This window comes from Acomys minous, assembly GCF_964271855.1.
Source record: "Acomys minous genome assembly, chromosome: 9".
Classification (NCBI taxonomy): domain Eukaryota; kingdom Metazoa; phylum Chordata; class Mammalia; order Rodentia; family Muridae; genus Acomys; species Acomys minous.
The window spans coordinates 33,161,751-33,173,756 of NC_140490.1; the positions used below are offsets into that span (position 1 = coordinate 33,161,751).

At 41.3% G+C, this 12,006-nt stretch overlaps 1 protein-coding gene and 1 pseudogene across 2 annotated transcripts in view; one reads left to right on the forward strand and one right to left on the reverse strand.

The window, feature by feature from the left end:
• The window catches only part of LOC311605059 (bis(5'-adenosyl)-triphosphatase-like), a gene marked incomplete at its 5' end in the record, with an annotated part of 294,631 nt that overhangs the window by 84,296 nt on the left and 198,329 nt on the right, over nucleotides 1-12,006 (forward strand). The window contains one exon of the mRNA XM_084795351.1: nucleotides 11,261-11,329. Within this exon, the coding sequence (XP_084651477.1) occupies nucleotides 11,261-11,329 (69 nt within the window). The remainder of the gene's footprint in view (nucleotides 1-11,260; nucleotides 11,330-12,006) is intronic.
• On the reverse strand, nucleotides 720-1,361 carry LOC311605010 (high mobility group protein B1-like; annotated as a pseudogene). Its single transcript has one exon. The product of its transcript is annotated as a high mobility group protein B1-like (transcript).

Consider the following 12,006-nt stretch of genomic DNA (forward strand, 5'->3'; position numbering starts at 1 on the left):
TAGAGCTCTGATCTTTGAGGACTTATAGGAACCTTCTTTCTTCTTTCCTCCTTGATTTCCCCATTTGAGTGAGATGAGGATGCTCAAGTTGGCATGACATACATGACTTGATGGGGAATTATATAAATTATCACCTAAACTACAATTTCTACAATGAAAGGGTGTGATGTCTGTTTGTCTGTCTTTTTTTTTTTTTTTTGCAGAAAAAAATGTATTTACTTAGAAGCACTCAGAGTGCCAACAAAACAGCCAAAATTTTTTCTTTGCAATTACAGAGTATCCAGTATTACAGTATTCAGTTAACAGAACAACTATTATCTTCATATAGGCTGCATCATAGACAACTGAAGATGAAAAACAAAACAAAACAAAAAAACAAAAACAAAAACAAAAAAGAAAAACCAAAACCAAACCAAACAAACAAACAAACAAAAAAAAAACCCTACCATTACCATATATAACTAATTTGTGCTGGACACCAACAAGAACCTGCCTTAAATTTCCATGCCAATTTACAACCTCCAGGTAAGGTTATTGGCTATTGAAAATACCACCAGTACAGGGGCTAGCTAAAGACACATACTCGGTAGTGTGTTAACTATTTAAAAAAAAAGACAATGTAGAGTTTAAAAACAAATCTTATATACCGTTATGTTTCAATTTTTTTTCTTTAAAAGGAGTTTTGTACAGGGGGGTTATATACAAGAAAAATAACTGCTCTAGAACCAACTTATTTCATCATCATCATCTTCTTCCTCATCCTCTTCATCCTCATCCTCATCTTCCTCCTCCTTCTTTTTCTAGCTCTTTCCAGCCTTGACCACCCCCTTTTTCACTTCATCAGGCTCTCCTTTAGCTCTGTAGGGAGAAATATCGTTTTTGTACTTCTCCTTCAGCTTGGCAGGCTTCTTCTCACAGGGCTGCTTGTCATCCACAGCAGTGTTGTCCCACATCTCTCCTAGTGGCTTTGCAGCATCACCAATGGATAAGCCAGGGTGTTCTTCCTTGATTTTGGGGTGATACTCAGAACAGAACAAGAAGGCCGAAGGAGGCCTCTTGAGTGCATTGGGGTCCTTGAACTTCTTTTTCTCTCCCCTTTGGGGGGATGTAGGTTTTCATTTTCCTTGCATAATGAGCCTTGTCAGACTTTGCCATGGCTTCACATTTCCCCTTTTCTTTAGCCAGCATGGTTTTCCACTGTTCTGAGCACTTCTTGAAGAACTCTGAGAAGTTGACAGACGCATCCGGGTGCTTCTTCTTGTGCTCCTCTGGGCAGGTTTGAACAAAGAATGCATATGAAGACATTTTGCCTCTAGTTTCTTAGGATCTCCTTTGCCCGTGTTTAGTTGATTTTCCTCCATGAGACACAGAATTGCCCAGTGCCCATCTGCCTTATGCTTGCCCCGGAGCTGTCTCCCTAGAGTTCAATTGGAGGTGATGTTTGTACTACTACTGGCCTGCTTATAACTAAAGGCCTAATCTTGGGCTATTCATAGGAACTACAGTGTACATCACAGATCTTCTAGATAATGTGGCATCACACACCAATAATGTAAAATAAAATTGAGCATTGGCATCTCATGGTCCTGCTTTGAATCTCAGCTTTACCACTTTATAAGCTTGATGACCTTGTGCAATTTGCTAATTCTTCTAAGTCTCATTTTCTCAATCAAAGATACACAGAGAGAGAAAGAGAGAGCGTGCTCGCGAGAGAGAGGGAATCTGAAAAGGAAACATATACACAGAGAAGACTAAGACCAATTCCCAAGTCATACTATAGTGTTTGGTATGGTTATATGTATGTATGTTCATATAATAAATGCACATATGACTAAGCATAGTTCTTGGGGTATAGTATTCTCACATCAGCAATCACTAATAAATATAAAATATCTTTCAAATGGTGGGTAGATAGACTGTGTAATATTACTATGCATGTATAGATGGAGGTTTTTACATTATGAAAGAAATTGTCAACTATGTATCTCTCCATATAGAAGAAAAGAATTAGATCTGGTGAATTCAGTTAATGGCTTGAGCAAGAGCCCCATCTCTCCAGGTGTAAAACCTGCCTCATCCGCACCGTTCATTTGGCAGCCTCAAAGCAGCAAGGGATCCATTCCTTACCTTTTATTACCCTTGTTGTATATTATTTCTCTGTTGTAAAAGAAGAGGAGACTGGACACTTCTTTTTTTTTTTTCCTTTTAGAGATAGGAAATAGTTTAGAAGTAGATGCCAAAAATCTATAATAATTTGACAGTTCGAATCTGCCAGAGAAAAACAAAGGAATGATAAAAGATAAAGGAACGATAAGGAGGGAGATTGTTAATTCCTCACGTCCAGATGTTTCTCTCCACATAGCAGTGTGCCTACCACATCTCTCTCCTTTAACATACTTGGTGAAGGAAAACAGAAGATGCTGATGGAAATGTCATTGCCTCTCAGTGTCACTATTAGTGTCTATTACCAAGCAGTAGGGAGCTTTTCATTTTGTTCTGCTTATTGCAGTGAAATTTTAAACAAGGGGAGAAAATGTTCTCCCAACACCTGTTTTCTTAATGGATAGTAATGACTCTAACCGCACCCCTCCCCAAGCAGGTAGGTCTTAATCAAAGTGGCTACATGCTCATAAAGCCCCATTGTTCCCTCGTAAGCTACACTGTTATCTTATTGACACATTAAAATATATAGGTTGCTAAACTGGGACAGTAGCTCCCATGTATGTAGATCCATCTCCAGGCGAGAAGCCTGGATACCATTCACCTTTATTTTTCTCATTTTCTGCCAGGGCTTCTTGTGTCTTACAAGCAAATGTTAGAAAAGGCTCATTTTCTACCCTATTTGGAGTTTGACAGCAACGGGTTAAGAAGTTGATCTACTTTTTAATCTGTTCCATTTGCTTTGTTTTGTTTTAGATTTCAGTAGAAGAGCTTGTTGGAGCAAAGAAAATAGAAATCCTCTCTCCCTAGGTTTAACCAGTACCCCCATCACAGCATCTCCTGCTAGGAGATGCTCAAGATGGTGATGAGCAGCTCGTGCTTACAGTATGGAGGACCCAAGAAACTGACACAATAGATGCATTGACACTTGCTTTTGTTTGTTCAGGTCCCGGGACTTCTGTTTTCATGAAAAAGGGGGGGGGGGAGAGAGCCTGCCAATTATTCACACCCCCTGAGCTTGAAGCCAAAAGGCCATGACAGGTTGGCAGGCTCTCAGACTTGGGTGACTCCATAAGGCAATTCATTCCTTTGCCTTGCTTTTATCTGACTTGAAAGGACCTTGATTTTTAGAAAATTTGAAATTTAAAACCGTGTGGCTGCTAAAAGCTCCTTTAAACTCTCATTGTGGCTCAGCGCAATACATCATCAAGTCCACGGTGCTCAGATGATGTACGGAACCCATACATCAGGAGAGTGTCATCCCTCTCCTGAAGTATGATTATAGCTCACCATTGGAGCACCGCCAGTGATGTATGGCTTCAAAACACAATTGTTAAGCCACAAAACTCTCCAGGGGCTCTACAAGTCCTATAAGGGTTTTGTTGTTGTTAGCTTCTTTTGTTTTGTTTTGTTTTGTATTGTTTTGTTTTAACTGAATTGGTTCTTTATCCATTTTCTTTAAGTTTCCCAACTTGACTGAGACAGTTGAACACATGGAAAATTGTATTCCACATTTCTTCTTTTGTTTGTTTGCTTTTATTTTAAAGGCAACCCAGCTGCCTTACTATTACCCATCTTCTTAGTCAAGCTCTGGGATTCATGCTCCGAGGCCAGCTGTATGCCTTCATGTTTGCCTCTGAGTTTTGACAGCTCACTGCTTTTACTCCTCAAATGGTCATGCTAAGGTGCCCTCAAAGCTATGTGAACGACATCATTTCAAGTGACATTTATTTTGCAATGAAGTGGCTTTCGGTGATGTCATGCTGACCCTAGCTACAGTAACAGAAGATAAGGCCTCTCCACATGGAGTCAGGCAGATCTAGTCATGTCAAAAGCACAAGCTTTGGAGATAGTGACAGCCCAGAGGAGACTATGCCCAGCTCAGTTCATTGCAGAATAACCTTCTGCTTACAGTCAAAGCAGGTGGTTCATGGTGTTTTCAGATGCACTTCCATAACAGTGACGTAATCATTCCTATGGTGTGTTGGATACTTAAAGCATGACATCAACCCAAACATGATAAGAACAAAAATTCCTGTAGTATGGACAGTAATTTCATGAATTAGTGGTTTATGTTCACTTGATAGATGTGGGAAAATGAAATGAGTTTCAAAAACAATAGGCCTCATATGCTAGGAAGCATGGGTATATCTGGCCCTTGGCATCTGTCTCTAGAATGTGTGCCCCAAGCCCCTCTCTGTGGGGCTTCTCCCTGTCTAAGACCTGCCACAGGTGGAATGGGATGACATGACAGGAGCACTAGAAGACAGGTCATGGCCTACAGTTGCAGCTCTGGACCTACCATTGGGCTGCTGTTGGCCTTCCAAGGGCCACTCTCCTGTAAAATGAAGGAAGTTGATTGTGTGCCTCCCTAATGTTCTCTAATTTATATTAATTTTTAAATGTTTTTTTAAGTTTTGTTTTCACAAATAGGTTCTTTTTTTCAGTTGATGTTATACATGGAGTCCCCATACACAGAGAGCTAACAGTTCCAGCTGAATCAAATGTAGCCAAGTGGAGGATGCTTTTCTGTCTTGGGCACACACACATGTGTTGTCCCTAGCCACTCCAAGCTTGCTCTGGAAAGTACAGGTCCTTGTGACTGGCAGATAGAGGACACCTGATGAGGCTTTTGTTATTATCTCTCTCGAACCCTTGGAAAGGAGACTAAACCTCTAAACCTATAGCCCAGCAGTAGACCACAAGGTCTGACATGTTGAACATGAGACATCACTTCCTACAAATGGGGTCTGCTCTCTATCCACATCTCTATAACAACATGTTCTGCGGCCGTGGTATAGCCTTGTTGGCCTGACTTCTGTCAAGATAATGCTTAGCTTGGGATGTCACTTTCACTCTTGGGCCAAAGGCAAAAGGCACATTAGACTATCCAGGCCTCTCTAAGAACAGTTCTCAACTAGAGCATGAATAGGCTGTTTCCCTCATCCCTGCAGTGGGAGTATTGGGTACATGATTTAGACTGTATCCTTGAGTCCTCCTGTGGGACCAAACTGGTCACTCACAGAAGTAACCCACTTGATAATGTTTCATTTACTGGCTATCCTTCCTGTCCTTTGTCCCACAATCCCCAACTGATATGTTTAGGGAATCACCTCCACACTAGGCCACTGCAATTCTACCCTTGTTTCTGAATGTGCTTTAGATCCATGGAGACAAAGAAAAGTGTTTATAGTCTTATGGTTCTGGGGAAAAGGAATTGTATCACTTGGTCATGAGAACAACTGGATATTCTTGATTTTTTCTCCTGAGTGTTTTTCTGTCTTCTCTATATTATCTATGTTCCAAATGTGTTAGTTTGATGATCAACAAATTGGAACAACTTTATTATGCAAACATAGTTGCTATTGCCATTAGAGAGCTTTTGATAGGTTTTTCAAATTTCGTGAATAGCACAATAGACATGACGCCTTACCTAAGTCTTACTCTGGAAAATGTGTGTCTCACTTTCTTCACCTATAGAATGAATAGACTCATATTGACTCCATAGAAGTGTAGTGCTAATAAAAATATATGTAAAATTCTCTAATTAAAAAGTCAGGTCATGTGTATTTGTTTTTAATTGGTTATTAATTTGTATTTTTTTATTGCCATGAGAAAAACAAATTAGAGAAACAATGATTGATCCTCTTGTGGTTTCCAAGATTTTAGTCCATGGGCATCTGATTCCACTGTTTCTGGTCCGTGGTGAGAAAGAACATAACAGGAGAAGGGTTTGGAGCTGCAGAGCCACTCACCTCCTGGAAGCCAGGAATCAGCAACCGAGACTTTCATGGGACCATATATACATGTGGGGCAAGACAAGGCACACCCCGGTGACCCACTTCCTCCCAGGATGCCTTACATTCTAAGTCCCCACCACTTCCCAAGAGTATCCTCAGAGTATGACTCCGTGTATGAGTCAATCTGGTGATTAAGTCATAGCTCTTGTGATTTGCCTATTCTGACAAAGCCCTATTAGCTAGCCGAGTCTTAACGTTAGCAAGAGCTTTGGGGGCATATGCAACCAGAGCACCAGGATAGTAGATTCCTGCCATGCGTTGATTGGTAGCTCTGTGCTTAGCCTTTTGAAGAAATGCCGTAGTATTTTCCAGAGCAAGGTCACAGTTTATATTCCCACCAACTTATACAAAGCTGCCGTTTCTCATCATCCATACATGTGTTTGTAATTGCCTCTCATTAAAGCTGCTTGTCCCTAGAGGAGGGAAGTGAACTCTCTTATTCTGGTTTTGGATTGAAGTTATTAAGCATCTTTCCCTGATCATCTATGTGTGTTTTTTAAAAATGTTTTTGTCCTTTGTTCATTTTACTTAAAACTATCACCATTTTCTTCTTGACATGTAAGAGTTCTTCATGTATTCTAACTACAAGTCCTTTTTCAGATATATGATATGAAAAAAAACTGTCCTCCATCAGTGACTTAGTTTTTCATTTTCTTGATTACATCCTTTGCATCACAAAGTGAAAGCTTTGATAATATTTAGTGACTTCTACTTTGAAGGTCCCTTGTGCTGACAGCAAGCCAAGCCAGGTTATCCAAGGTAGAATTTCAATTCCACGTCAGCTGGTAAGCAACCTCAATTCATATGCAACCTTCCCTTCTCCTGTCCTGTAATCTACCACACCTACAGGTCCAGGATTAGAACTTAGGCAGCTTTGGGGAGGACAATATCTGTCTCCAACAGCATTATTGTTATTATTCTTTAAAGCCAACTTTTCTGTCTTTTGTCATTCGTAGGCAGGTGCTGAAGAGAAGGATTCACACAGGCTCTCATGACTGGGGCTGCAGGTATCCAGTTAGAAAGGATGCTGCTAGCCTATAGCATTTTATGCCTTTTCTCTGCCATTGTTTTATTTCCCACAATTGAACCATGCTATAGTCTAACAAGGAAAAGACACATTATTTTGATTGCACTGACCTTCCTCGGGGGGAACATACAGGCAAGAAGAAGCAGCAGAGCAGAAAAGGTGATGCTGGTGCAGTTCTCTTGTCTACTCCTCCCACCCCATCAACACTTCTAATGAGATAGAATCCATCTACTTCACACTGTTAACGTGAAAAAAATTCAGTGCGTTTTAATGCATTCAAAAAGTTGTGAGACCATCACTGCTATGTGACACTAGAAAGGAAAACACCCATCACTCCCAGATCAACTCCGTTTCCCTATGGCAGCCACTTTTCCTGGTGCTCCGGGAAACACTGTTCTTGCTCTGTGTATTTGCCTAGTCTGGACGTTTCATAAACGGAATCATGTGATATATGGCCATTTGGATCCAAGTCCTTTCACTTAGCATAATGCCTTTCTTTTGCAGCTTCATTCCTTTTTCTGCCCAATCATCTTCTGTTGTCTTGTTATTATGCCATTCATCAGTTGATAGTCATTTTGGATTGTTTCCCCTTTTTGATGATTGTGAATAATATTGCTATAAATATGCATTACAAGGTTTTGTGCCTGCATGGCTTCAGTTTTCCTGGATATATACTTAGAATATAATTTTGGGTCATTTAGTGGCTGGATGTTTACCATTTTGAGGAATTGCCAAACTGTTTTTCAAACATACAGCTGCATCATTTTGCACTCTGTGCAAAAGTGTTTGAGGCTTCCACAGTCTCACCCACTCTTGCACTTATCTGTTTTTCTGTTTTTTGGGTTTTTTATTATTATTATTATTACAGATGTCCTGGTGGGTGTGAAGTTGTATCTCTGTGTGGTTTTGATTGACATTTCACTGATGACTAATCGCATTGAGCATCTTTTCATGGGCTTTGCAAAACTGTCTTTCCAGCTTCACCCAAACCAACTCAAGCACTCAACAGTGGTGAACACAATTGCTGGCTCCTTCTTTCTTGAAATTCTCCATTCTCTGGACTTCAGGAAGTTACCAACTTGATTTATATACTTAACGCATTTATAGTTTGAGTCCTACTTTCCTTCCTTACAATGCTCCAGGCCGACTTTGTCATGATTTCTCTGCCCTGAGAGGCTGAGTGTGTTGTCAGAATGCTGTGATTAGGCTGTCACTTAAGAGTTGATGTCAGTGTATCATGTATCAGGAAGAGTGAGATGATGCCCTTCGGGAAGAATCACCTAGACAGTGAGCTGTTTACTGTCTTTGGTGTCATGGCAAGTTTCAAATGGTTGCCAGTGATCAAGAGTGGCATTTCCAGGACTGAATGGTAGGAGCGTATAGAAATCGCTCTGGTGAGCCCAGAGGAGCAAAGTATAGAATTGGAATCAGAGACCTAGGAGCCACTGGCATGGCCTTAAGGACAGGCAGGACAGGCAGAGAGGGTGATCAGTGCAGCAAGCCTGGGTAGCCTATGGGGCTAGGTCTCCACATGACAGCATGACAGGGCAAACAAGGTGTTAACCTCATTGTTCAGCATGCTAAAATTTATAGGAGTAGGTCTAAGAACAGGATGGTTGGTCTTAGCCAATGGCTCTTAAAGTGTGACCCTTGATTAGCATCACTTGGGAATTAATTAGAGATAAAATTAGAAGGCCCTTAATTTTATCAATACCCAGCTATTTACCAAAGTTTGAGAAACACTAAATAAAGAAACAACAACAAAAAAGTTCTGACAAAAAGAGATGCCTTAGGGCTAGAGAGATGGCTCAGAGGTTAAGAGCACTGGCTGCTCTTCCAGAGGTCCTGAGTTCAATTCCCAGCAACCACATGGTGTCTCACAACCATCTACAATCCAGTCTGATGCCCTCTTCTGTCCTGCAGGTATACATGCAGGCAGAGCACTATATACACAATAAATAAATACATCTTTTTAAAAAAAAAAAGAGAGAGAGATGCCTTAACACTTCTCTATTTAAAGCGCCTTCTGAGATATCATTCCTGCTAATATAAAAACCAGCCACCATATGTGACCTCTGCTCTTCAGCTTTCTTTTTTTCTTGACAGTAAATATACTCCCACTACATCTGCATATACTGAGAACACTGACAATCACATGACCAAAATGTGCTTATAGTACTTGATACTTTAGACCTATAAGGTGGGGAGTGCTGCAGTCTTCCTTCGAGAGAGAGATTCTGAGTCACAGGCCTGCTGTGGTGAGGGAACATGGCTAGTGCACAGGAGATCCAACTGTAGTGTGCATGCTGTCCTCTAGTTAAAGGCTGGTCCTATTATATCTGTGCCCTCCGGCAGACTGATTTCAGAGCACTGATGTGGGGCTTGTGATGCCTAGAGTATAAAGAAGATGGTGGAGGTCACTGGATGACTTCACGGAAGAAAGAAACAAAAGGACTTGATGAGGAATAGAAGGAGGAAAAGAACAAAGAAGCACAGCAGCGTTTGCAAGGGAAGATTGGGTGGACCATCACCCTCAATGGCCGTTTCTACCCCCAGCCTCCTCTGGTCTGATGTCTGAGTCATTCAGAGACTGCGCAGTTACTCTCTTCTTGGGCCTATGTGGCATGACTTTTTTTGTGTGAATTTGGGTCCTGGGTAGTTTGCTCCTTACTGGTCCATGTTGGCTTCTGTCTCCCTCCCTTTTCATTCATTTACTCTGAGACTTAATTATGCCTGTGTCCCAGTGTCTGAGGGCTTTGCGACTAGTTTCCTCTTTGACTGGAGAATTACTTTGGTACAAACATGTCAGTGTTTGGGGACTGTGCACTCAGGGACTGACATGAAGCTCCTCTTTGTTTCATTCACCTTGGATGGCCTTGCTCACTGCCTCTCCTGCAATAGTTTCCTTGCACACAAAGCCAGAGAGGCATTTCATGTTCTCTGGAGGTCCAGGGCTCCAGCCCAAGCACAGTAATCAAGGTAGGGTGCGTGTGACTGCACATGTGCTTTGATTCTTGTCTTTTCATATTTAAGCTTTTCCATTTTTCCATTCTTTCCATTTGCTAATAATTGCAAGAATATAGCTCAAGGGCACGAATAAGGTTTAGGTTTAGAGAGGTACAATAGACGCCATTGGCAGAGTAAAACTTTCAAATAGCAGCTTAGCCTTGATGAATATATATTGAATTAGATATGCTGTGAGTCTTGATTTGCGATCTCTGCCTAATGAGACTGCAGTGTCTATTAGCTGGGTGCTTTAGTAAACTAGACTGGGGAAATGAGGGATTTAAAAGATTAAGTGCAAGTCAGTAAGATGGCTCAGCAGGAGGAGGTACTTGCTGCCAAGACTGACAACCTGAGTTCAATCCTAAGAATGAGCAAAGTGAAAGGAGAGAACTTGTGGCCAGTGCCAGTTGGCCTCTGACCTTCACACACACACACACACACACACACACACACACACACACGCTTTATTTTTTTAAGATTAATTAAGTTCACAGAATTAATGTGTAAGCTGCTAAAGAACAAGAGGACAAGAGCTGTGTGACGTCATTTCCAGGGAGTACTCTGTCACTTTCCATAGAGCTGGATGGACCCTTGACCTCTCCGCTCATTGGTTTCTCCTTCTTTCTTTCTTTCTTTCTTTCTCTCTCTCTCTCTCTCTCTCTCTCTCTCTCTTTCTTTCATTTCTCCTTCTTTACAATGAAGACCACTACTTCAGAAAGGATGTGTGGGAGTAGTAATGAAAAACTATCCAGTACTAATTCAATCATCGGTTGTCATGGTCAAGAATAAATAAGAACCATCTGTATTACCGTTGTGTGATTATTATTCAAAGCCACGATTCTTGAGCTGGCCCATATTATTTTCTCCTTTCACTAACTCACTGGTTACTTATGCAGGTCTCAGTTGGCCAATTCTTATCTCCTGTCAGTTTCAGAGTCACAGCAGCCATCTTTTTAGACATCCTGTCATTTCAAAAGCACTGCCTAACTACAACCCAGACTGACAGTGACGAATAATTCCACAGAGCTTGTAATGTACCTTGGCATTTCCCGCAGACTCCTGTGTGCCACCACGTTGTTCCCTCTTGTTTTGTGCTTCTTTATTCTCAGCAGATTTCAGATGTAGTTTCTGAAGGTGAACATCATCTTCCTCTGAGAAATAATCCAGCAAGAACCAGTGGAGAGTAATTGGCCTCCAGGAAAGCATCACTGTCAAGTCAAAAGATAGAAGGGGAATTAAACACCTTTCCTTTCTTTTATATTTTCAGCATGTACATGTCCACGTTCTTCCCAGAAAGGCAGGGGACTTCCGCAGGAATGACAGCATCTATGATGAGGTGAGTCTGACCTTATTATCTGATCACAAGGCCTGTCGGTGTGATGAAACCAACCCAGTCAACCAGCTGTCACCCCAGACATGATCTTAAGTTGGTACTCTACCCAGTAGAACTTGGGAAGTGGCAGTAGAAGCTAACAAGCTAAGAGTGACCATCAGGGGAGCCTAAAAATAAATGACTCATAATGGCATTTCTACTAATGAAACCCAATAGCAAGCCAAGTGTCCTGTGATTTCTGCCTTGTTATGTTTACTTAAGATCTGTGTGAAGACATGATCCTGAATCTCCACAATGTAAAGTGTTAACAGTAGAAATCAAGCAGAGTGACATATGAGTCTCTGAGACAAATATGCTAACTTTGGGAGCTGGAGAAATGGCTCAGTGGGTCAATTACTTCCACTGTGAAAAATGGGCACCTGAGTTTGGCTCCCTGGCACTGATGTAAAAAGCTAAGATTGCATGTATGTATGTAACCCCAACCCAAGGGACAAAATGTCTGTGAAGGAGCTGGGCAGATCCCTGCATCTCAGTGGCTATCCACTCTAGCCAAGTCACTGAGCATCAGGATCAATGAGATCCTATCTCAAAAAAGAAAAAAAGAAAGAAATATGGAAAGTGATGGAGAAAGATACCAATACCAACCTCTGACCTACATACATACATATGCAAGTATACTA